The sequence below is a fragment of the Ursus arctos genome, unplaced genomic scaffold (assembly GCF_023065955.2).
Source record: "Ursus arctos isolate Adak ecotype North America unplaced genomic scaffold, UrsArc2.0 scaffold_1, whole genome shotgun sequence".
Classification (NCBI taxonomy): domain Eukaryota; kingdom Metazoa; phylum Chordata; class Mammalia; order Carnivora; family Ursidae; genus Ursus; species Ursus arctos.
The window spans coordinates 88,042,798-88,069,389 of record NW_026622763.1 but is presented as its reverse complement, the minus strand read 5'-3'; the positions used below and the strand labels follow the sequence as shown (position 1 = coordinate 88,069,389).

General features: G+C 36.2%; 1 protein-coding gene across 1 annotated transcript in view; it reads left to right on the top strand.

The window, feature by feature from the left end:
* ABCA12 (ATP binding cassette subfamily A member 12) overlaps positions 1-26,592 on the top strand; it is a 172,368-nt gene that overhangs the window by 70,719 nt on the left and 75,057 nt on the right. The window contains exons 6-13 of the mRNA XM_048213947.2: positions 2,169-2,354; positions 3,841-4,019; positions 10,359-10,471; positions 14,860-14,935; positions 18,264-18,379; positions 19,435-19,541; positions 25,581-25,837; positions 25,935-26,047. Of these exons, the coding sequence (XP_048069904.1) occupies positions 2,169-2,354; positions 3,841-4,019; positions 10,359-10,471; positions 14,860-14,935; positions 18,264-18,379; positions 19,435-19,541; positions 25,581-25,837; positions 25,935-26,047 (1,147 nt within the window). The remainder of the gene's footprint in view (positions 1-2,168; positions 2,355-3,840; positions 4,020-10,358; positions 10,472-14,859; positions 14,936-18,263; positions 18,380-19,434; positions 19,542-25,580; positions 25,838-25,934; positions 26,048-26,592) is intronic.

The window sequence follows — 26,592 nt, the reverse complement described above, 5'->3', positions numbered from 1 at the left end:
GGAAAAAAGACAGTCTCTTCAATAAATGGTGCTGGGAAAATTGGACAGCTACATGCAAAAGAATGAAACTTGACCACTTTCTCACACCATACACAAAAATAAACTCCAAATGGATGAAAGACTTCAATGTGAGACAGGAATCCATCAAAATCCTAGAGGAGAACATAGGCAGCAACCTGTACAACATCGGCCAAAGCAACCTTTTTCATGACACATCTCCAAAGGCAAGAGAAACAAAAGATAAAATGAACTTGTGGGACTTCATCAAGATAAAAAGCTTCTGCACAGCCAAGGAAACAGTCAAAAAAACTAAGAGGCAGCCCACGGAATGGGAGAATATATTTGCAAATGATGCTACAGATAAAAGACTGGTATCCAAGATCTACAAAGAACTTCTCAAAGTCAATATGCGAGAAACAAATAAACAAATCATAAAATGGGCAGAAGATATGAACAGACACTTTTCCAATGATGACATACAAATGGCTAACAGACACATGAAAAAATGTTCAAAATCATTAGCCATCAGGGAAATTCAAATCAAAATCACACTAAGATACCACCTTACGCCAGTTAGAATGGCAAAAATTGACAAGGCAAGAAACAACAATTGCTGGAGAGGATGTGGAGAAAGGGGATCTCTCCTACATTGTTGGTGGGAATGCAAGTTGGTACAGCCACTCTGGAAAACAGTGTAGAGGTCCCTTAAAAAGTTAAAAATTGAGCTACCCTATGACCCAGCAATTGCACTACTGGGTATTTACCCCAAAGATACAGATGTAGTGAAGAGAAGGGCCATATGCACCCCAATGTTCATAGCAGCATTGTCCACAATAGCCAAATCGTGGAAGGAACTGAGATGCCCTTCAACAGATGACTGGATTAAGAAGTTGTGGTCCATATATACAATGGAATATTACTCAGCTATCAGAAAGAACGAGTTCTCAACATTTGCTGCAACATGGACGGCAGTGGAGGAGATAATGCTAAGTGAAATAAGTCAAGCAGAGAAAGACAATTATCATATGATTTCTCTCATCTATGGAACATAAGAACTAGGAAGATCGGTAGGGGAAGAAAGGGATAAAGAAAAGGGGGGTAATCAGAAGGGGGAATGAAGCATGAGAGACTATGGACTATGAGAAACAAACTGAGGGCCTCAGAGGGGAGGGGGGTGGGGGAATGGGATAGACTGGTGATGGGTAGTAAGGAGGGCACGTATTGCATGGTGCACTGGGTGTTATACGCAACTAATGAATCATCAAACTTTACATCGGAAACCGGGGATGTACTGCATGGTGACTAACATAATATAATAAAAAAACATTAAAATAAATAATTAAAAAAGAATAAAAATATAAAACATGTTTTACTAAAAAAAAAAGAATTAATTGTTAGGAAGGATCCATTAAACATTATAACTAAATATTAATTGGCTCTGTAAATACCTAAACAGCTTAAAATGGTGAATGTGATCACTATTATACCTGAAATTAGTGCTGTGTCTGGTGTCTGTGACTGGTCTGTGCTGTGAAATATATGGAGGATGTAGGATTCCGTTATGAAAATGCTTTTCAATTATTGCTGTTGTTAATTATATACTTTTATGTGTCTTCATGTATATGTTTTCCTTTTCTCTTCATATGTGTAATTCCTAAATGGAATATTTGCTTTATAAATGAAACATAATCCATGTTGGTCCACCTCTCTAAAAAAACACTGTGGGTGTTGTATACCAAAGCTCATCCTCTCCGGAAGTCTTCCAAAGATGGCAGCCAGTTTTCCCGTGAACTGTCACAAAGAGTTAGGACACCCAAGTTTGCTGCTAAATGCCCCGGAAAAACTCAGATTTTTTAATCTGAAGATTTTTGTTAGAAAAGATCTGGTGCATTTAGTTTCTCTGGTCAGAGATAGGAAATTAGCTCAATTAAACAAATCATATATGCCTCATTTAAAGCATAAGAATGACAGGAATTAACACATTCACACATTCTTTTGTAACTTTTCATAAATAAACCAAATGTATTTTAGTGTTATTTTAATACTAGATATAATGCAGGGCCTTAAAATGGCGATTGTGAAGGCAAGTCAGTTTCCTTGAAGACTAGACTACTTTGTATCTCTATTTATTAACATTCTTATCCCACTCTTCTCACACATATTTTTAGCTGTTAGAGCAAAATTCAACTTCAGAAGACATACGAAGAGAACTGTGTGAGAGCTATCCATACTATACCGCTCATTACGCCTTCTCTTGGACAACTCTAGGGAAAAACGTTTTTAACAAATTTTGCCTATCCAATATGACCTTTTTAGAGTCTTCTCTCCATGAACTAACAAAGCAATTCTCTCAGGTGAGTGTAAATATTGTAATTTGATCAAGACCTCTTAAGCAATGAAAGGAAATGCATTGTTTCCATTCTTGTATCCACAAAGTGATTGATCTTAAGTTGGAGTTAAGTCCATAGCCCACATGGACTGGGAAATGCTGACTGGAATATTTGCTCACCCTTGGCATGGATTCCTCACACAGAGATTCACACACAATATCTAATTCTAAGTCATGTCTGCTTTCCATTTAAAGGTAGTGTCAGTTTAATAATTTAACTATTGGAGCCATATAACTCTCAGAAATTAGAATAATGGGTTATCTTTTTAATTTTTCTCACTAACCTCAAACCTACTTTGAAAAGCTGAATTTTGATGAAACAATATATCCCTCTCCTCAAAACATTGTACATTAGGGACAAGGACTTTGTACTGTAAAGTAGTAATGACCACTTTTATATGCTATTCTTAAACTACGATATGCAAAGAAGGCACCCATAGTCTTTATTTAATGAAACCCCACACACAATGAAAGACCACAAAAACACTGAGAATTTTCTCAAAATTTTATCCTCTTGATTCTCTGAATTTTATTGTAATTTTTGTTAAGTACCAGAATGCTTGAATTACCTTTAGTAATCTGAGTTTTCTAATGCACCAGATGAGAGACACTGTTATAATAACCCAAATTCAACACAGAGCACTTAAAATGCTTTCTAAACAAATTCAGTAGTCATGTAGGGTAGAATGTATGCTTAAGAATACATTGTTCAAAAATCACATTCTCGGCATGAAAGAACTAGAATTACAACTGAGCAAAAGCCTGACTTTACCAGTATGAATGAGTTTATTAAGAAAATTACTTTGGGTGGGAATGTAATGAAGAAATACTTTACTTTGAAAGTACTTGCTGGATCCTATGATCCAGAGCAGGAACAGAAGTCACGGTTTTTATTTGTTTGCTAATAATGTAAGATGTGATTATTACATAGGTTCACTTGCTATAAATCATTTATTATAACTAAAGTTCCTGGTATGGCTGCAGAACTTTGGAAATATTTTCTTCCATTAAGTATGTGTGTATGTGTAATTATATTAGCAAATATATGTAGATTTAAGGGTTCTGAACCCAAATAATAAATAATATAAAGTCTGCTAATAGATACAGAGAAGATATGTCTAGAAGTCCTAAACCAGATCCTAGGGAAAAGCAAAAACATTACTCAGAAGCTAATTTCATTTTAAGAAATCAATTTTATTTCCAAAAATGCAATTTAAAATATTTTGTATAAATACAGCTCTGTTAACCAAAATTTCTGGAGGTATAGGAAAAAATCCAATTATGTTTAAGGATATTAGAAATGGTTATAATTTTTCCAAGTAAAGAATGACTTAAAACTATATGACAATCAGAATTACGTGAAAATCTAAATTTTTAATGCTTTTGAAAACAGTACGCCATGTGATTACAAATACTGCATTCCCATTTTGCCCTGTCTGTCATTTTGTAAGCTATCAAGTGATCCCAACAACCAGAAGACAGTATTTCAGGAAATAGTCAAAATGCTGTCCTTCTTCTCACAAGTCCAAGAGCAGACCGCTGTGTGGCAGCTTCTTTCCAGTTTTCCAAATGTGTTCCAGAATGATACAACACTAAGCAGTCTACTTGATGTTCTTCGAAATGCAAACAGGTAAGAAAATATAAGAATGAAGTGGGACAAATAGGTCTTTTTTAAAATTTTTTTATTATTTAGGGCATTAGTGAAGCAAAGAAGAAACACACACTGCAGTCATCAGAGTTATCCAAGAGTATATGAGGAAGTGAGGAGGGACGCTAATCTTAACAAATCTATTGTCAGTTGTTATTGCAGACCTTCTGAAAACGAGGTGTGTAACGGGACCAGTAGTAGATTACAAATTGGCTCAGGCTCATTCAGGGACAACCAGAACTCTGCATATAGCATTTAAAATGCCCAAGAATAAGCTGTCCCATTGGGTTTGAGTTGATACCATCCAGTATAAAACAACCTTTTGGTTGGAGTTTTAAACTGAGCTGCCTCAGTGGGGTTGGCTCCCCACATGTGCAGCCAACCTATAAATGCTCTTTCTAAACCTGCATATCGGGTTGGCTTTATTTGACATAATATGACCAAATATTTGAAATTATTTTTGCAGGAGAAACCCCCTTTAAAGGCTACTTTCCTTATAAAAAAGTTCAGACTGTAGCCAGCATTTAAAATTTAATGGACTTGTACTTAGGTTTCGACTTTGACTCCTGTCTAGTTAATTTGGAAATGTGCATTAAAAAGAACAACAACAACACGACATCAACAACTATCAATTATTGTGTCTGTTACATACCACTTTACTGAGCCCTTTATATATACCACATTAAATCCTACAACTAAACTATTAGTTACTTTGTCAATGAGGTGATAAGAAGGTCATGAAAATTAAGTATTTGATGATTATACAGCAAGGAGGGTTTATACCTGGGTTTTCTAACTCCAGAATCCAGGCTGCCTCTCTGGTGTGTCATTAAGAGTGCAATGTATTCTGTCCCTAATGTCTGAGGTACCAGAAGAGAGTGTTCTCATATTCTTTGGAAAGCTTCCAAGAGCTTATGTTTGTTCAAAGACCTTGTAATAAGACCTTATGTTGGTACATTAATCTCATTTGATCCCACAACAATGCTTTGAAATTGAGACAACAGATATCCCCATTTTGTAGAAGAGGAAACAAACCCTTTCCAATGACTTGCCCAAGGTTCAAGAACTAGTAAGTGTCAGAGACAGGACCTGAAGTCAAGGAATCCGAATCCAAGCACGATGCTCTTTCCACAGTAGCCCATCATAAGTAAATTACAAAAGAAACAAGATATTAAGAAGTTCGGTTCTCTAGACTGGTCCTCATTTTATTACATAGGGTAATTTTTTTCACCCAGAATTTTGGCGCTTCATCCTCTTGCTCATATTTATATTCTGTCTTAACAAGCAAACAGGTAAATCAGTTAAAGCAAAAGGAGAATCATTTGAATCATACAACATAGCAATAAAAAAGAGTCAAGGTAATAATCCGACCACAGTAAGATATCACTACACACTCACTAGAATGGATAAAATTTTAAAAGATGGACAACCCCCAATTGTTGGCAAAAAATGTAGAACAAATAGAACTCTGGAAAAGATATGATAGCTTCTAATGAAGTTGACAGTAGGCCCATATGATGTAGCATTCTACTCTTGGATATTTACCCAAGAAAATGAAAACATATGCCCACATGAAGACTTGTGTGCTATGTTTACAGCAGATTTATCTGTAATAGCTAAAAATTGGGGGAAAAGAACAAATATCCATAAATAGAAGTGCAAAAGAATTATAGTTCATTTATACATTGAAACTACTCAACAGGAAAAACAGATTACCAAATCACACAATAATGTAAATAAATATTATGAATATTATGCTGGCAAAAGAATGTAAACACTCCACCCCCCCAAAAAATAATACCTACTGCATGTCTAGATATTACCCCATTTATATGAAGTTCTCAAATGATAGAATTAATAATTTATAGTGTTACAATTTTGATCAGTGGATCCCAGAACAACTGGTGGGAGTACAAGGAAACTTTCTGGGGATTATTGAAGTGCTTCATATATTATTAGCATGGTGGCTATGAGAGTATATACATTTGTTAAAAGTCACTGAATTATCACCTAAAATAGGTGCATATTATTGTGTGTGAGTTATACCTCAATGAAATTTGGTTAAGAAACAACAAATAAAAAAAATTCCACTAAATAATATTCTATAGAACATAGGAGATCCAAAAAATAATTTAGGGTTAAAAATAAATAAGTAAATAAAATATTTTAGGCATTATTTTAGTGAAGTAAATTATAGAGGATGGTCATTTTTTGTGGTTATTTTAATTATCTTAAAATTTAAAATAAAATTATTACATATTATATAGCATTATGCAATAGAGCATGCTGTCTGGTAATGATGACAAATGTCGTAAACCAGTCTACATAATAATGAAAAAGAAGACAGAAATAGCTTCAAATATTTTAAAGTAAATGACATATCAGGCACTTGGGTGGCTCAGTAGGTTAAATATCCCACTCTTGATTTTGGCTCAGTTCATGATCTCAGGGTTGTGAGATTGAACCCTGTGTAGGGCTCCGTGTTGGAGCCTGCTCGGGATTCTCTCTCCTTCGCCCTCTGCCCCTCCCCGCGCCGGAAAAAAAAAAAAGGTAAATGACATTTGACTTTAAACAACTCTTTTTTTAAGTTGTAAATAATTTAGTTTTTTAGTTTTTTATTGCTAATTTATACACTTGTTCTTTCTAATACTGTAGCCTTAGGCTATCTAATATGGCTTTCTAATGTGGATTTTGACTAAAACTCTGAATTTTTAACTTTATTTAAATTTTAAACACTTATATTTGATTCAGTTAATGGTTTTCATCTGTCATTATAATGAAATCTAAATACAGATTAAATATTTTCTTTTTTTTTTAAGACTTATGTTTTTTAGAGATAGAGCGTGCACATGCACCAGCAGGGGTAGGGGCAGAGGGGGAGAGGGGGAGCAATCCTCAAGCAGACTCCCCTCTGAGTTTCTCAGTCCCCTCTGAGGGCTCAAGCAGTCCTCCCCAGGACATGAAATCTAAATACAGATTAAATATTTTCTTTTTTTTTTAAGACTTATATTTTTTAGAGAGAGAGCGTGCACATGCACCAGCAGGGGTAGGGGCAGAGGGAGAGAGGGGGAGCAATCCTCAAGCAGACTCCCCTCTGAGTTCCTCAGTCCCCTCTGAGGGCTCAAGCAGTCCTCCCCAGGACATGAAATCTAAATACAGATTAAATATTTTCTTTTTTTTTAAGACTTATATTTTTTAGAGAGAGAGCGTGCACATGCACCAGCAGGGGTAGGGGCAGAGGGGGAGAGGGGGAGCAATCCTCAAGCAGACTCCCGTCTGAGTTCCTCAGTCCCCTCTGAGGGCTCAAGCAGTCCTTCCCAGGACCCTGAGATCATGACCTGAACCGAAATCAAGAGTCAACTGCTTAACCAACCGAGCCACCCACACTCCCTGAGATTAAATATTTTCAGTGAATATTGAGCATCTGAGTTGAGATGCTCCATAAATAATTTTGATATTGATTAGCTATTGAAGTGATAATATTTTGGATGGATTGGGTCAATAGGATATTTTATTAAAATTAATTTCATCTGTTTCTTTTAACTGTTTTAACATGACTACTATAAAATTTAAATATGTGGCTTACATTATATTTCTGTTGGAGAGCCCTTTTTAAGCCATTTTTTAAAGATAAATCTTTTTTATTATTATTAAACTGTTAGTGTTATTAAGAGCCATAATTTCCTCACATAAATTACTGTATACCAAATTAAGTTCTCATTGGTTTATCTTATCCTTGTTGATCAAGTAATAGAGATAAAGGAACCCCACAAAAACTTCAGTCATTTTCTTCAACAGCTTTTTATTTTTTTGAGTTGTACATCATGTTTTTTTTTTTTTAAGATTTTATTTATTTATTTGACAGAGAGAAACAGCCAGTGAGAGAGGGAACACAAGCAGGGGGAGTGGGAAAGGAAGAAGCAGGCTCCCAGTGGAGCAGGGAGCCCGATGAGGGGCTCGATCCCAGGACCCTGGGATCACGCCCTGGGCTGAAGGCAGACGCTTAATGACTGAGCCACCCAGGCACCCCAAGTTATACATCATTATTAACCCATCACCAAAACCAGATTACGTAATGTTAATCTCATGACAGAAATTAGCAAAAATGAGCAATCTCAAAAAATTCAAGAAGTATATATGGAAAAATTATATGTGCTTGTCACCATTTATAGAAAGCTGTGAAGAAATACAAATCATGAGAACTCTTTCATAAAATTATCTTTACTTATAAGATGACTTTTTTGGATAACTTCCATTTTTATACGATAAAGAGCAGGGAAAAATCTATGAAATAAAATAAAAACATTTTGATCAATAAATGGTTCAAAGGATTTCAGAGAGTATGAGGGCTGGGTATCATTATTTTTAAGTTAAACGTTTTGTTAGAAAATGATGAATTAACTCTACTGACATTTTATTAATGATATTAATAACAATAATGTTCACAGTTTTAATGAGATTGCCACTTGTTCAGTCTTTGAAGGTGTTACTATGAGACAGCAGAGCAGGTGATTCTGGCAGAGGGCCAGCTTGGGAGAAGGCTGGCAGAAGTCTATAACCTGAGACCATCTAACTGGTCCCCACGGTCACCAGGATTCAGAAGCACCCAAAGTCTGAGAACCAGGAGGTTCTTAGGGCAAATATAAAAATGCCTGAGGTATCCACTGTTATGTATATAGAGCAGAGATGAAAAAAACACAGCTGTGCCTCTATGGCCAAACACAATAACGAGTTAACAATGCCCGTGGGCTCTGTGCAGAAATGTTCTGCCCTCTCCCCGCCCAGCAGTGTTGGGGCAAAGTTTCTGTGCCAGAGGCAAGATGTAGAATGGAAAGAACATAAACTCTGAAATTAGACAAAATCAGCTGTACTTACGAATAGCTGGGTAACCTTTGTCTACATTATGTATAATTTTTTGAGCTTTAGCTTTCTGATTGTAAAACAGGGCAAATAAAGTGGGCTTCATGGAATTATTAGAGGACTAAATAAAATTATATATACATTTATTTACACATATGCACATACCTATATGTGTACCTCATACTATACTAGAAACTAGAAGACACTCAGAGTTTACTTTTCCAGGGACGCCTGGGTTGCTCAGTCAGTTGAGTATCTGCGTTCGGCTCAGGTCATGATCCCAGTGTCCTCAGGCTCCTTGCTCAGCAGGAGCCTGCTTCTCCTTCTGCCTGCTGCTGCCCCTGCTGTGCTCTCTCTCTGACAAATAAATAAAATCTTTTTAAAAAGTTTACTTTTCCAAATACAGCTGTTATTCATAGCTAGGGAACTGAAATTAAATGACCTTAATCTAAATATTAAAAATTTCAAAAATATTGTAGAAAACCATGAAAGTATGTGCACATACAATATCTATTGCTGGAGTGAGCCTTTAGTTGATGAGGATACATAGGGAAAAACTTAGCTAATTTGTACATTTAGCCCTATGATGGCAGATTGTTAACAAAGCCTGTTGTTCTAGTTATTACTCATATAAGTTAAAGCATTCCCCTTGATTATTGATATAAATCACAGTATTTGGGGAATTCAGATGTACAGTGACAACTTTTTTTAAATGGATAAAAAAGATTTCGTAAGAAACAAATTCATTTTTGAAAATATGGAATGAACTCAAATATAAGTGAATTTTATGATTGGCCTTGGACAGTGCAGACTACCGATCTTACTTGTAACATAAACATTCTAGGAAGATAATGCCAGTTAGTCTCTATTACTTTTGAGCTACCCCTGGAGTAGTGCATATGGAACACTTAGAGATTAGAATGCTGTCTATAATTAGGACAAGCTCCATTTTTTTTTTTCGAGAACATTACCATTTGTTTAGCAAAAATAAATTTTAATCAAATGCTTAAATAATTTTTATTCTTGAAACAGGTTCCTTTCTCTCTGGGGTTGATTTTTAATGAAAATCATTTTTAATGAAAATAATTTCCAATACTTAGTTTTTCCCTTAAAAAGAAAAAAAAGGAAACTTTGCATTGGAAAAATGCTATTCCTAACCACTTTTAGTCTTAACAGAAACAACTGATGTGAACTTTACTCCCTTACTTGTAGGCTGTTGAGTTCCCGAGTCTTTAGAATCTGGGAAACATCTTAAAACGCTCTGTCTGGTCCAAGAACATTTGGGGGGGATTTTGTGGATGAACAGACAAACAAGTAATTAAGTGACAAAAGCAGCATCTTGTCTGTTATGCTATAAGAATAATTTTTTATACTGTAGCCATTTTCTCCTTGAATTAACCTTTCGTTTTTGTCTGCAAACCCTGAAATGCGATCTGGTTTAATTGTTTTTCAACTTGTTAGTGCGCTGCTGGTCGTACAGAAGGTTTATCCACGTGTCACAACTAACGAAGGTTTCAAAACTCTCCATAAATCTGTTAAACATCTGCTGTACACTCTGGACTCCCCAGCTCAAGGTATTGTACTTGCACCTAACTGTATTCAGTTACGGGACACGAAGCCTCTTAGAAATATAAAACAAAGTGCAACTGATTCATCATTTGTAGATGATACTATTCTTCAATAGGCAAATATGCCTCGACTAAATCTGAATGTCCAGCTAATCAAAGAGAGGGAGAAATGGCTGAAAAAGAGGCTGTGACTTTCTAGAATTTTTATATTTAGGTGGAAATGATCTTTCTTAGCTTGTAAAACTATGTTTATACTTGGCATGTAAAATAAATATGAGGACCAAGCCTCAACAAATAGATTTCTACCACTTTTTGGAACAAAAGCCTACACTGAATTGCAGTATTTTTACCCTCATTTCCAAATTTTGGCTTTTTAATTGGGATGAATCTTTCATTGGTAAAAATATGTCCCTCAATGAGCCATCTTGAAAATACATGATGAACATCAGCATATGAATAGATTGATATAAATCTGCTGTCATTCCCAGTAAGACATGCTATGGCATGTTGCTAGTGAGTCATACAATGTTGCCTTTGCATATATACAATAGCATTATATACCACATACATGCAAATACACAGATGTATACACACAGACACATAAAGACAAAAACTGAGGGCCATAAAGAATAAATCTCTACTTTCAACTACCAAATAAAATGGTTAACATTTACCTCTTCCGAATGAGTTTAGAATTACGTTTTCTCAGCTGATTTGTCAGTTTTCAAATATGTGGATTTTACCTTTGGATTACAAATTAAGTATCCTGAGAGCATCAGGTCACAAGCTGATTGTTCATTATACTCTTGCTCATTAAACTGTTAGTTTTCATATGGATAGCAAGTTTGGATAGGCTTTGAAGAATTCTCATTGGATCATCTAACATGCCATTGGAAACCAATTTCTGTTAGGCTAGAGCATTTTTTATATCTACAATTACAGAATTAATGACTAGCTTGCAAGATTGATTGTTATTGAATTTAATGGTCTTGACAAACATTGGGAAAAAATGCTTGCTCTTTAAAAAAAAGTCCAGGCCAGAAAACCAGACTGTATACTAACAAACACTAATCATTTCCTCTACATTTTTTTTATTTGCATTTTGAAGACTTGAGAACTTTGAGTTTCTTCCTACCATTCTTTTTCTTTTCATCTTCAGATTCACACCTTATAATTTTATAAAATAAAGGGATAAAGTTAAAAAAATTCTTACAAAGGACAAAAGCCCATCAGTGGTCTGCTTAGAAGCCAGAGAAGTAAGCAGCACTTCTAATTAACTGAGGCATCAAAACATTTTTCCAGGTGAACAGTACAGATCAGTTTTCAGTATTTAAGAATGGCCATGTCTTATGTCTATGCACATGCTAATGATTTTGGCATGTATTAAAACATGTCTTTGGATGGTCAGGTTGACCAGGAAATACATTCAAAGAAATGTGTTGCTGTTTATAAAATTTGAGGTGCTTACATTTGTTTGTTTTTTTAATTTCCTACACTTGTGACTTCATCAGTCTGGAGATTAATACAATAGCATTAAAGTAAGTTCCTGAAAGTCATTAGCCCCAAATCCCTACCTGCTTGAGCAGAAATTTTCTGGTCTTTGAAAAATTCTTCTAGGTATTTCTGGGAATTCTTCAGGGAATTAAAACTTGTCATTTAAGGCCCAACCAGTGACCCTAGTTCAACAACTCAGGGGTCTCTAGCCCCAGGAACAGATACCTGCCATGTTGGCAAGGCCACCTGGTGCTTAGTCTTCATGGCTTTTAGCAGTATTTGTGAAAACAGCACACTTCTCCTTTGCTTTGTACTCAGTTAAACAGGAGTGGGGTGGTATCTCCCTCATAGTTGCCTGGGCGATCTGTTGTATATGACAGAGCTCAGGTAGCTTCGAAAGTCTCATACCACTCTTTCAAAGAAGGAAAATAAGAGGTAGTACTTTTTGTGTCAATGCCAAGTGCTCTACTATTTTAAATCACTTTCTTCATGAAAATAAATCTATGAGATAGAATTATTATTCTATTTTACAGACAAAGAAACTGAGGCATAGGGAGGCTGGGCACTTTGCCTGTGTTAACCTCCTAGCAAGTGACGGAACTGAGATTAGAACCTGGATCTGTCTGTCCCCAAAGCCAGTTGCCTTGAACTCTTTTGCCAGATGGCCTTACTCACATTTACTTTCTGGGACATACACACACCTGATTCCATGATACTTCTTGTGGTCATGCAAGTACCTGCCATCATCGGATCTCAGAATGGCTCCCACTTTTAGCCACTGTAGAGTTTGACTCATCATGACAGATTCCTTCCCACATAGGTTTTTCTACAACCATCCCCCCATTCCTGCTCTGATTCCTACAAACCTTTCCCATCCCCTGTCTGAGATTCAACACTCTTTAAGGTTTCTTTAGGAGACTCCTCAGCAACCCTGACAATATGGAAGAAGATTGTCTCCTAATGTCCTGTCTTAGGGATCTAATTCTCAGCTCTGCCCCAGTTAATATGCTTTAGTATTTCCATTTATAAACACTGAGTTTTGAGAACAGAGATTATCTTTGTGACTCATTGAAGTTTGCTCTTTTGCAAAGTAGTAAATATATGAAATTACTTCTTTAAATGGAAAGCCATCCTTACTGATGAAGAGGTCATCTGTGCACTAGATTTCTATGTCTATGGGCGCCATTTTTAATTATGCCTAATCCTACAAATAAAAAAGAAGTAAAATCTTACTTTTTAAAGATCTGTAAAGATTTCCACTCTGTTTAGTACATGATTTCTTCCAAGGTATTTTATAGTCCAGAGGGAAAAGTGGCCGGGGAAGGGTCCCTACCAATGCCAAGTCAATCAATGTCAAGATCTGTACAAAGTTAATTTCTATTAATTATTCATTTTAATAGCTTGATGAGGAAGAGAAACTCCATAACCATATAGTATACAAATGCCAATAAACTTCCTCAGCATTACATAAGAATTCAAACTGAGCAAGATTTGATCTTGGAAAAATGGTTTATATACTTTTACATTGCAAATGTATAAATCTCAGCAGAGCCCTATCCTTGATTCTTCTATATATGCATGCCAACAAACAATAGGTATTACCATTATTAATTAGTCTTATTTATTCTGGATATCTTCATTCTTGGTTCTTTAACTCACTGATGCATTGCTATCTCTAGAGTGATAAAATTCAGCTGTACCTTGAGCAGAGCACAGGAAAACTCTGCTCTGCTGAACAGGAAAACTGAAAAAGCCCTGTGCCAGGTACTAGGAATGGTACATTACTCATACATCACTGATAAAGAGGTGGACAATGAGGTCTTCCATTTAGTGATAGTCTTTTTTACACACGTACTAATTTAAATAAACTCATTGATCAGCACCAGAAAAGTATGGATGATTGCATAGTTTTGCAATAGGACCTTTATGGAAAGCCTTTAGAACATACTAACCAGGGACAATGGAGGAATTATTAATGCCAGTAATAAAATATCCTATTGAAAGAAATTGGATCAGTGTTAAAAATACCAGCACTGAAATATACTGGATTATAAGGAATAAGTAGTATCTCAAGAGAGGCCTACAAGAATTGATCCCATTTCCCTAAGGGGCTGAATGAAAGGTTTGGATTTATGATTTTTATTTATGCAGTAGCCATTAAAAGTACTCTCATGTTCAATTTTTCATGTGAATACTGTTGCACACTTACTCTTTTATGATGCAATGTTATGTGGCAAGCTGAATCAGCAACGTATTTAACTTCGAGGGGCAATTCACAGTGTTGAATTAGACCTTCCCCTACGGTTTCTCTTAGTTAGCGATTGCCTTCCACACTTTGAACCTTCATATTATTTGAGACCACTCAGAACGGTTCTGTTAATATGAGCAAATCTGCATTCACAGCTGCATTCAGTTGAAATCAGTGGCTGCTTTTTAAAGATGGAAAATATAGATAGTGATAGCAGATGTTGCCTAAGGCTACATTCTTGACAACTGAAGGCAAAAAAATCCAGTGACCTGTAAGACTGAAATTGGGCCTCATTTGTTAAACAAATCACATGGTAGACAATCTGCATTATAGTATTCAACAAGAGTCATCTGCGGATACAGGTCTTAGGATAAAATAATGTAACGTTTTGAGAGAGAAAGAATTTCTTAGAAATGCATGTGCTTGACCACTGGGGTTATTCTGATAATGAGGCATATATTAGCTGTAAATATCATGAATGTTTCCAACAAAAAGAGCATAGATATCTTTTGTAAAATCCTTTGAAGAGGAAGTCTGTAGATTTTTCTGCATTTTCTTCCCATTTATTTACCTGTGATGATTTTTGCTAAGAAAAATAAATCCTTGAAGCAAGTATGTTAAGCACTTACTTATATAAATGTCATTTCTGTAGGTGGCTCTGATAATGAGACACATCTGTGGCATGAGGAAGATGGGCAGTTACTATCCCCAAGCAGCCTGGCTGCACAGTAAGTCTGTCTTTGTTGGTCTGTTGGTTTTTGTAAACTAGTAGGTAACTTGTCTGAATAAGCAATCAACACAATTTATAAACGTAATTGATTTATCAATTTGTAAGACTGAAATAGAAAAATCCACTATTGGCTGACGAAGGAAAGGACATAGCTGAATGTAGTGAGGTTGAAATTTATTTTTTCATGTTATCCAGTGACACTTTTGGAGACTGCAACACGAGCATCTCTTTTTCAGTTGTATCATCATATATAACTAGATCTAGTGTGTCCTGTCTGGATTGGTTGCCTTATGTCTCTGAGGAAAATCAAGGTGGAGGTCCAATTTTCAACTTTAAGGTCTTTCATTATGAAAGTTGCAAAAGCATCCAGTTTTTCACTTTACGATTTATTTTGGTTTTTAACAATCACAATATTTTGTAAGCCAATCAAGGTAATACAAAATTTGTTTGCTTCCGTAGCATTCGCTTAGGTAAAACTGTTTATAGATAATTTAATTTTGGACTCTTATGGGGCATGTAAATATGTTGTCCCAGAAATAGGCAGTGGAAATGACAGCAGCAGCGTTGGCTTCTAAAGACCATTAACGTAAGCAGTTCTCTGAAGTAACTGTAATAATCATGGTAGGGAATGCATGAGGTCGCCTGTAGAAGCTGACTAAAGTAAATTCCTATAGCTCAAGGCAAATTTAGAGACTAGATGGCCTGTTATGTAAACGTTGTTTGGGCCTGATAAATGATACTGTTGAAATTTTTTGACTTTAGTCCCAAAGGATACATTTCTGTGCTAATGGAAATTTGTACAAATAAAATCAAATGGCAGGACTTACTTTTAGCCATTTTTTTTTCTGAAATAGGATCTATTCAGTTGTTTATAAACTTCCTATTATTTAATGAGAAATTCTCCAACTCTGGGTAAGTTCTAGGCGAATTCCGTAAACAACCACCTCCAATGTCTGCTCCCACATTTTTCCTCCCCTAAGGTGGCTGAACCAGGTGCTCTTTCCAGAGCAATCAAGCAACCGTGGACAATTTCCCCCTAGTTAGGATGCTGTGTTCCAAAAAGTCAGGTCTTTTATACACATTCCTTATAGAGCCATCAAAAATACTTTTTTAAAAAAACTTTTGTATTGAGACAAATGTATGCTTATTGTTGAAACCAGGTACCTTTATCAGAGCCTTGAGGCATCCATAGCGTTGATAATACTAGCACTTCAGAACACAAATTCCACAAACAGTGTATTTGCTGGCAGCTAGCTGACAGTTTATTCGGAAGAATTCAATACTTTTAAGATGGTTCTTGTTGAGATTAATGAAAGTAAGGTTTTTTTTTTATCTTTGGACTTCCTTTCCATTCCCATTTTAAAGTTATCACAGAGTGGGAATGTTTGGCATAAGATAAAAGATATTTTTGGTCCAGAATTTTCTAAAGAAGGCTGCTTAAAAATATTTTTCCCTCATTACTCTTCTCTCTCATTATTTTTGTCCTAAGGTTATCGTTTGTATTATTCTGTTTGTGTGTGTGTGCACACTCATGCATGCACACACACATAAGTTCATCCTTCATTGCAAACATTCTTGGAAAATAGGTGGGATTATATACAAAAGACACATAAACTAAATGGTTAAAAAGAATAATTAGATGTTTATGCTAAAGCAGTGCCCATACATATGGAATCTTAATTTTCAGAATATATTAAATGTAATCGCCAAAATCTTGGCAATCAAATGTTCTTCCTGAAACTAAGAGAGTAGCTTAGATAATATTTCAAGGTCACTGTTAGTGCAATATTCTTCTACTTCTATTTTAAGCTTGAAAATTCACCATGAGAATCCCTTGTATCATTCCACATGGAAGAATATTTTGCTATTGAGCACTATACCAGGATGCAAATGGCTCTATGCTATAATAACTACAACACATGGAAATGGTTACTTTTTTTTTTTTTCCAGTGTGGAGGCTATCAGTTGTACTTATTTTTATTTTTTTTAAAACTTTTATTTACCTGAGAGAGCAGAGTGAGAAAAGCAAAGTGGGGGGAGTGGCAGAGGGAGAAGCAGACTCCCTGCTGAGCAGGGAGTCCCACTCCAGGCTATATCCCAGGACCCTGAGATCATGACCTGAGCCTAACTGACTGAGCCACACAGGCGCCCCTATCAATTGTATTGAAATGAAGGTCAGCTATCTGACCAATTAACTGTGCTCTGACTGCCATGCTAGAGAATTCTCTTGCCCTCTTGCCATAGATTTTTTTTCTCTTTAAAGTTCTTCAAGGATCCAGTGGCATTAACCCACATCTAAATACCCTAAGAGTGCTTTTACCTTAATGCAAACATTTTCCTACATGTTTACTAGCTGTGCCAGGATAAGTCTCTTCCCTCAGGATTTGAATAAAATCTAAGTTAAACATCTGACAGAACTAGTTAATTTGTGTATTGTGTGGTTTAATTCGAAATAGATGGTCCCCAAATCAGCTATTGATGTTTATTCTATCTCTCCTGTACATGAAATTCAGTCATAGACACTAAGGGAAGATGTTACAAAATAAAGAGATACAACCTTATAGTTGAAGTGACACGACACACACAACACACACGTATGTACTCACTCCTACCGATGCCTCCGAAATCCTCGGCTGTATTTTCACATGCCAGCCAGGTGGAAGGGAGACCTGAAAGTGGTTAATTTGGAAACACTGAATTGGTGGTTTAAAGAAAAGGAAGGAAATTATATTCAGTTAGATTCCACTATTTTTTTAAAATCACAATTAAATAAATTTAAATTTATTTGAAGAATGTTGTAGGTGGAAGGGATTAGCAGATCATGCAGCCCCCTACATCTCATTTGACAAGGGAAGAAACTGAGGCCCAGAGGGGTTTGCCAGATTTAAAGGAGAAAAGAAAAGAAAACATAGAGGACTCATAGGTTGTACTTATATTGAAAAATTATTCATTATTAAAAAAAGAAAAAAGAAAAATTATTCATTGTTTATCTGAAATTCAGATTTAACTGGTAGTCCTTTATTTCATCTGGCAACCCTAGCCCTGTAATTTTTTTTCTTTCGTATGAATGTGCCTAGAAATAATCTTAAGATCACTTATGACTGGATATTTAAGTAAATCTAAATATAATGCCCACGAAGAAGTAAGTGCTCAGAGGATACAGAGCCAGTGTGCACTTTGGCCAGAAGGAAGAAGATGTTCTGTGTCACAGGTTCAACGCCCAAGACAACTGATGCCAAACAACCAGGGACTTAGATGATCTCAACAAAATAGCTTTATTCTCTTTTTATATGACTTAATTTATATATTCTTTTCTAATTTTATAGGCTCCTAATACTGGAAAACTTTGAAGATGCTCTCTTAAATATATCAGCAGATAGTCCCTATATTCCTTACTTGGCGTGTGTGAGAAATGTCACTGACGATTTGGCCAGGGGATCAGGTAATACTCTTCTTAGTAGTCAAAATGCTGCTTAGGGTTGTAATTCTGTTTTAAAGTAGTAAGTCTTTTAAGACATTCGCTCAAAAAATCAAGAGAAAGGTTTTTAAAAGATTTTAGTTTCCATAAGCATGAGTTTCAGCTTGGTAGTTTGGTATATGAGGGAAATATCTAATTGTATGATTATATTATTACTTCTGTTCCTGCTGCTGGTACCACTGGCCACCTGGATGAACTTTAATGAATGAGGGCCATGTAACAGAGACTATGATAACGACCACCCAGACAAACTTGCCAAGTTTCTGGAATTAATAGTTCATAAAACCCTTCATGACATTTTCTGTGTCCTTAATAATCTTAGTTATCAAGAATAATGAAGAATGATAATATAGACTTCCCAAAGCAAGTGTAAATTATACAAACAAAGGATTTTTGTGTGGCAGACTATTTTTACTTCCCACGCTTACACCTTCTTTTCAATTTTCTGCCTACATGGACAACGATGAAGATGACATTTAATCAAATGTCTCTTTTCCTTTTTCAAGAGAAAATACCAATTTTTTTCACCTTTTCCAAGGGATCTACATTCACTTTTCACACACCAAAACAGTTTCTTGAGACTTAATGGCAAGCAAATAGCACAAGTATTTAAGCGTGGTCTCTGTTTACTAGGCATGAATTAATCAAAGTTGGAAGGGTATATATGTGTCACAGTGATTATGCAATCTATTCTCCCCCAAACACTTCAACTTAACAGTATATCCAAAAGTCAGAAATAAAAGCAGATTCAGTTCACAAAGAGCCAAAAATGCATAGCACCTTTGCTAGAAATATTTTTGTCTCTATGCAGAATATTATGAATATTTTAAAAATAATGAACTCTGTAGTCTCCATGGTTCAAGGAAAGGTTAAATTTTCACTTGTCTTATATTTAGATTGAACTAGGCCATTATCTTAGGAAAAACTTAACAATAATTTAGGATAAAGGTGTTTTTCAAATGGGTTTCCTAAATGACCTTGCGGTTCACATAAGGTAACTCTTCTCTCTCCCTTTACAGAAAATTTAAGACTCCTGCAGTCCATAATTTCATTTAAAAAATCTTTTCTTCAAAATGGTTTTTATGAGGAGCACTTTTCTTCAGTTCCTGAAGTTCTGAAATCAAAAGTAAGTCATGAAAGAAAAAGTAAATAAATAAACCTTGACGTTTTCTGTACTACTATGGCAAAATGTATGTTCAGTTTGTTTTAAATCTGTATGTTCATAAATATTGGTCCTATTTTGACTAGATTAATGCCAGAAAAGGGGCGACAAAAGTGTTCTTGTGCTATAAAATGGCATTTTGTTCTTAATTAGTGGATATCTCTATATGATATGACCCATAAAGGCCTAATTACTATTCACATACATAAAGGAATGGCTAATAATTTAGTTATCTCGTTAAGCTTCATAATTTCAGAATAGTATTCATAATATGATTTCTAATTTAAGTTGGCCTCAGCTTTTAAAACTATAAAAGTTGTTCTTAAAAGCTGGTGTTTAGACTTCACAGTGTGCGAAAGTCTCAGAAGTTGACTAACCTTATTTTTATTGTCATCAGAAGCAGAAACTAATAAATCATATTAAGATGTATGATATTAAACAGAAGAGGGAAAGCAACAGAAAAAGTTTTAAACTCTGAAGTTTGAATTGGTTCACATTTATCTATTATTCTTTGTTTAGCTCATGCATATAGTATCCAGGTTATCATGATAATTCATTTCATTTCTTAAATAACCCTATTAAAATTTGAAAGCAGCTTTCCTAGTAAGAACAGCAGTTTAATTGAATTTATGTGGGCAGGGATAGAGCAAAATTAGAACTGGTTTATTCAGGGCAAGCAAGATGACTTTCTGTATAGTCAACATGGTCTAATTAAGCAGGCGTCCAAAACGTATGTCCATGTGTATTATAAGTAGGTGATGCTAGTGAGATTACCTACATTTTGTCCTGGTCTTCTACACAAATCAAAATTTCTAATGCACCTAATTTAGCAGTATCTTAATTTGTTTGTGCAAATGAAAAGGAAGTTATGCATTCATCTGGAAAATTCCTATTCATCCTTCAAGGACAAGTTTAAATGTCTCTTCTATAATATTAGAGTATTGCCTTTCTCCCTGTTTCCCAGCGAGGATAATAGTTTGTGTGCACATAATATTTACCTATTCATTCATTCAATCCATCATCTCTGGTCCCATAACACTAATCTATTTCTTTAAAAGATGTAATCTCTAACCCCAAAGTCCTTATAGCAATCCACTGTAACATTTGGAAAAGCAGGCCAATAATTATAACACAGTGAGATAAGTGTTGTGGTATGTGGATGGACAGGATTCTGTGTATGGAGGTGGGAGATTTAACTCTGATTGTAGGAGATGGAGGTGAAGAGAAGAAATTTCATGGAGGAGATAATGCTTGCTCTTACAGGCTGAGTAGGATTAGGTTACAGTCCTACATTGCACACATAGAGACCTGAATTTGTTAAGACAGAGGTGTGAACCTGTAGGACAGATATAGGTTACCTGTAGTCATGTGCTCATCGGGAGCAGAAGGTGCCTTTGGGAGAGGCAGAAAAGGGGACTGCAGAGAGTCTGGGCCCAGATCCCAAAGTCCTTTCTGCTTAGTCACAGAGTTTGAGTCTGGTCTGGAAAGTTGTGCATTTGAAGAAAGTAAAATTTTCATTTTAGAAATAGATCTATCTGGGAGAACTATGGAGTACAGATTGGAGAAAAGCCAAGTAGGTAATTTTTTCAATAACCTAAGCAAAAAGTGAGCCCTGCCCTTTGTCAATGGCAGAGAAAGAAGGAAGAGCTGGTTTCAAGAATGGGGTAGGAGGTTAGGTGACACAACACAGCAGCCAGTGGGCAGAAGGAACAGGGATCTGATAGCAGTGAGATTTCTGGCTATTGGAACTTATTACTTAGCATTATAACTTGTTGTATAAGTAAGATCTGTTTCCCTCCCTAAAGGCTAAACTCAGATAAAATGTTGCTTTCTGTATCTCTAAGGCCCCACATTTAGCACATAGTAGGAGCTTAAGACAACTCATGGATATGTAAACAAATGAGGGTGTTAAAAAAGAGCCCTAGTGATGTAATTGTGTCACCTGGACAATTATTCATTGTAGTTCTCAACTTATGAAGAAACCAGGCAGCACAAAATATACACCAGGGAAATTGAAACAATATGTTCTCAATCATTTACACTCATGGAATGGGAAATAGATGTAAGAATAATTTAAAACAGCATCCAAGTTTAACATACTGCTCCACTTGGAGGTTACACTATGAAAAAAGTTCTAGAAGCCACAGAAGTGGAAATAAACTGCAGTCCTGTCCCTTGGGTAGAAAATCTGTTGTCATTTACAGCAAGCATGGCTGCTATCTGCAATCGACAGAACCGCTACATTCCAAGACTGTGAGCTCCGTGAGGAACGTTGCTAATTCTGTCCCTCTACTAGTATATTCTCAGCACCAGGCGTATAGTCTGACGCATGGAGAATATTCAGTACATGTCACTGAAAGAATGAAGATAAATTCTTAGAGTTTTACAGAAAGAGATGATTTAACTTCCTTGCTTTGCCTTTTCTGGTAATTAGTGTCTTAATTGTGACAGTCAGTTAGGGCCTACCCACTCTAAAACTTGTGGCATTTCTAAGAAGGTTTAGACCCTCCAAAATATCAAATGCTTGTCATCCGAAGGTGATCTCTCTTTCTGTTCCTACCCCTCTTTCCTAGTCCTAACATTGGACTCTTCCCGAGCATTTGTGTTTTCTCCTTCCTTCATTGAGAGAGAGGTGGCTTCCTGATTGGGGAACTACACATAAAGTGAATATTCCCCGTATTGGGCAGAAATATGGGTAACACAATATTTTTATTATAACACCTTCAAATTTTTAAATAGGTTCCTTTCCCCTGCCAAGAGCCCAGGTGCATTGCTGTTTTATCACTTTTATACCTATGATATTTTGAGGGTTTGTTTTGTTTTTGTTTTTGTTTTTGTTTTTGAGGGGGGTGGGGTCAGAGGGAGATGTAGAGAGAGAATCTTAAGCAGGCTCCATGCTGAGCTTGAGCCCAGTGCAGGGCTTGATCTCGCCGCCCTGAGATCATGACCTGAGCCAAAACCAAGAGTTGGATACCCAACCAACTGAGTTACCCAGGTGCCCCGATATTTTGAGTTCTTATTTAAATGTGACTGCATTTCTGATTCAGATGCACTCAAGGACCACGAGCACTGGGGAATCCAGTCACAACTAGACGTGGAGTGAGGTATGGGTCATTGTTCAAGATTGACCTGAGCACTTATTCATTATGTGGACTAGGGTCATTATAAAGGAGAGAAGGACTGCACATGAGGTTCTGACAAACCTACAATCTGGATTTGACACACTTTTGAAGAGAGAATTTTAATTCTCTGAATTTATGATTCATAATGATCCATGAAGCTTCTAAAAATTTAATGCATGTATTGCTTTTAGAAGACAGTAGTAAATAATGACAAATACTAAATGACCATCAGCTTGCTCCTTGATAGATGTGCCCCACAATACATTCCACATTACTGACCCTGAATTAAACCCTTATTTCAGAGAACCAATTCTACTTCAGTAGCAGGGCTAGATTTCCAATTTCTCCTTCAATACCTTTTATCTTATCAAGCCAAGATTATACTGTATAGACTTTTACTGGTTTCCCATACATGTATGTCAAACTTGCAATTAAAAAATATATTTGGGTCAAAATATATACATATATATACACATATATACGTGTATGTATATATATACACACATATATACATGTCTCTACTGAGTAAAAGTCTCACATTTACTATACCCTCAAAGCTTGATTAAAACAAAGTTATTGGGCTACCAGTATTTATCCTTTTATTTAAGAAATCACTAAAAGCCACTGGAAGATGTGGCAGAAAGGCTTCCCTCCATTCATTAAAATTTAATCATATCTACTATTTGGAAAATCAAAGGAAGGAATAGAGTGGCAAACCCGTAGTTACAGCTGGTAAAACAATTGGACCTGTAATGGAAATTTTCTCATAGAAGTAAGACTAGTGAGTAGAATTTTAATATGCATGAGGCTATTTTAGATAGTTCAAAGCCAGAAGTCAATTAGAATATTAAAAATAGACCAATGATATTTACTCTCTAAGATGATCAGTGTTTAATTGCTACTGTCTACATGTAGTTATTATAAATCTTTCATCTAAGACACATAATTGTGCCTTTCCCATTTGATATATGGAAAGAAACATCCCTAAACATTTGCCTGTATCATAAAATATTTCATTTCTATTGAAATGCAAATTCTGATTGAAATTGAGTTGCAATGACTGACACATATATTTGCTTCCTTAGGTGTTGCTCCAAATTATTTGACTTCCATCTCTCTCTCTATGTCTCTTTTTTTTTTTTTAGAGACAGAGGAGGGGGAGGGGCAAAGGGAGTGGGAGAGAGAATCTTAAGCAGCCTTTACACTCAGTATGGAGCCCAGCGTGAGGCTTGATCTCATGACCCTGAGATCATGACCTGAGCTGAAATCGAGTCGGACACTTAACCAACTGAGCCACCCAGGTGCTCCAAATTATTTGACTTCTTAAAAGGAATATCTTCCAAGCACAACAGAACTTTCAAGCACTTCCAGAGAACAAAAGCACCCAGTTTCCCTCGATAGATAAGAGGGTAGAAGATAATGTCCAAGACAGTGGAGACACTTCTGAAATTCCAAGTATATTCCCAACCATATTTTAAATGCAGTCTTATTAAAATGCATGTGGTTCACATGCTGCATTTTAAAAAAGCTTTTTTCTTGTCGATGAATTTTTTGTGGTAAAATATACATAATGCAAAATTTACCACCTGAAACATTTTTTAAAGATTTTATTTATTTATTTATTTAGAAACACAGAGAGAGAGAGAGAGAGAGAAAGCACAAGCAGAGGGAACAACAGGTAGACGGAGGAGCAGGTTCCGCTGAGCAAGGAGCCAGGTGAGGGGCTGGATCCCAGGACGCTGGGACCATGACCTGAGCTGACGGCAGCCGCTTAACTGACAGCCACCCAGGCACCTCCGACCTGAAGCATTTTTAACCGTACAGTTCCGTCTTGCTACATACATCCACATTGTTGTGCATCCAATCTCCGGAACTCTCAATCTTGCAAAACAGAATCCCTGTACCCATTACAATAACACCTATTCCTCTCTCTCCCTAGCCCCTGGCAACCACAATTACACTTTCTGTCACTACAAATTTGACTACTCTGCACTCCTCATTTAAGTGAAATCATCCAGTATTTGTCTTTTTGTGATTGGCTTATTTCACACAGCACAAAGTCCTCCAGGTTCATCCGTGTTGTAGCACGTGTCAGAATTTCTTTTCTTTTAAGGCTGAATAATGTCCCGTTGTGTATCTCTGTGACTGCATTGTGCTTATCCATTCACCTGTCAGTGGACACTGGGGTTGCTTCTGCCTCTTGGTTACTGTGAATAATGTTGCTCTGGACCTGGGTGCACAAATATTCATTTGAAACCCAACTTTCAATACTTTTGGGTATATACACAGAAGTGGGATTGCTGAATCATACAGTAATGCTGTTTTTATTCCCGAGGAAACTGCGTACTGTTTTCCACAGTGGCTGCATAATTTTCCATCCCCACCAGCAGTGCACAAGGGTTCCAGTTTCTCCACGTCCTTCCCAACCCTTGTTTTCTTTCCTTCCTTCTTTTTTACTTACAGTAGCCGTCCTAATGCGTATGAAGGAAAAAGACTTTTTTTTCCCCAAACCCACTTTGCTGTCTGCCTTTCCACATGATTTAACATACAAACTAAAATATAAAGTAGTTTAAGTATTTGTGATTTAAATGGGATAAAAATAAACCACATCTTTTTTAACCTTTGAATCTACAAGATCTGAGTCCAGTTGGGAAATACAGATCTAATAGGTCCAAAAGTTTTATGAAATTTTTAAGAAAGGAGTAAACTCAAGTGACAGAAAATAATGCTTTGCGGTTAAACTTACCAAATGCCAACTAATTAAACACATATGCACAATGGTTTTTTTTGAAGTAAATCAATTTTGGTTACTTATTATCAATTACCAAATATTTATAATAATGTAATTAATCTACTTCCACTCCTTCCCCTTTCTGGAAAGCTGTCTCAACTTCGAAACTTGACCGAACTTCTTTGCGAACCTGAAACTTTCAGTTCAATAGAGAGAATGTGCCAGCTTTCTGACGTGAGCTTTGGGAACCTGTGTGAGGAAAGTGCGTTTCATGTGCAGCTCCTCGAAGCAGCAGAGCATGGCACTGAGATAGCAGCCAACTTACTGAACCAGGACAATATAATATCTAAAAAACTGAGGGATTTGCTCACCGGGGATCCAAGCAAAATGAATGTAAACATGGATTGGTAAGTGTCTTCATTGCCTGTTTCCTTGGTGAAACCCATGTCAAATAATTATGCCGGTGCTTAGTTCTGTTTGGTCTTCTCTTCTGTTTTGTTTCAGGTTTCTGGAACAGGCACTGCAGATGAACTATTTGGAAAATATCACACGGTTAATGCCGTCCATAGAAGCCATGCTGCATGTCAATAACAGCGCAGACCCTTCTGAAAAACCAGGTGTTTCCCCATCCATATTTTAAGTGCTGTCTCATAAGAATACGTGTGATTCTCATGCTACAGTTTAAGAGAGGCTTTTTCGAAGTTCCCAAGCAAATCTACTTTGTAACTGCCCTTACACGTGAGAAATCTGAAGCTTTCAAATATGGTTACTTGTCTAAAATAAACACACAGAAAGCCAGTAGAGGATGAAATAGGGAAATTTGATTTCACAGCAACAAGACCTTCAAAATTTTAACTAGTTAGATCATTCACCTTTTATTTCTCTGATATATTAAAGCACATTAGCTAGGCTGGAATTTATTTACTTCCATGAAAATAATCTGATTTAAAAAATAAAAAAGATGCACTGCTGTCTATAGAAATCTCAATTCAGAACCTCGTATTAGTATTCTGAGCATCATGCCCCATGCAATATGTTTCTTCTTTGCATAATACCTCAATACTGAAAAGAAAGGCATTCAGAATTTTGGACAACAGGCAGCCAAAAAATTCAAAGGGCACGAAGTCCAAAAATAAAGAGGGTATATTTGCATAAGGAATAC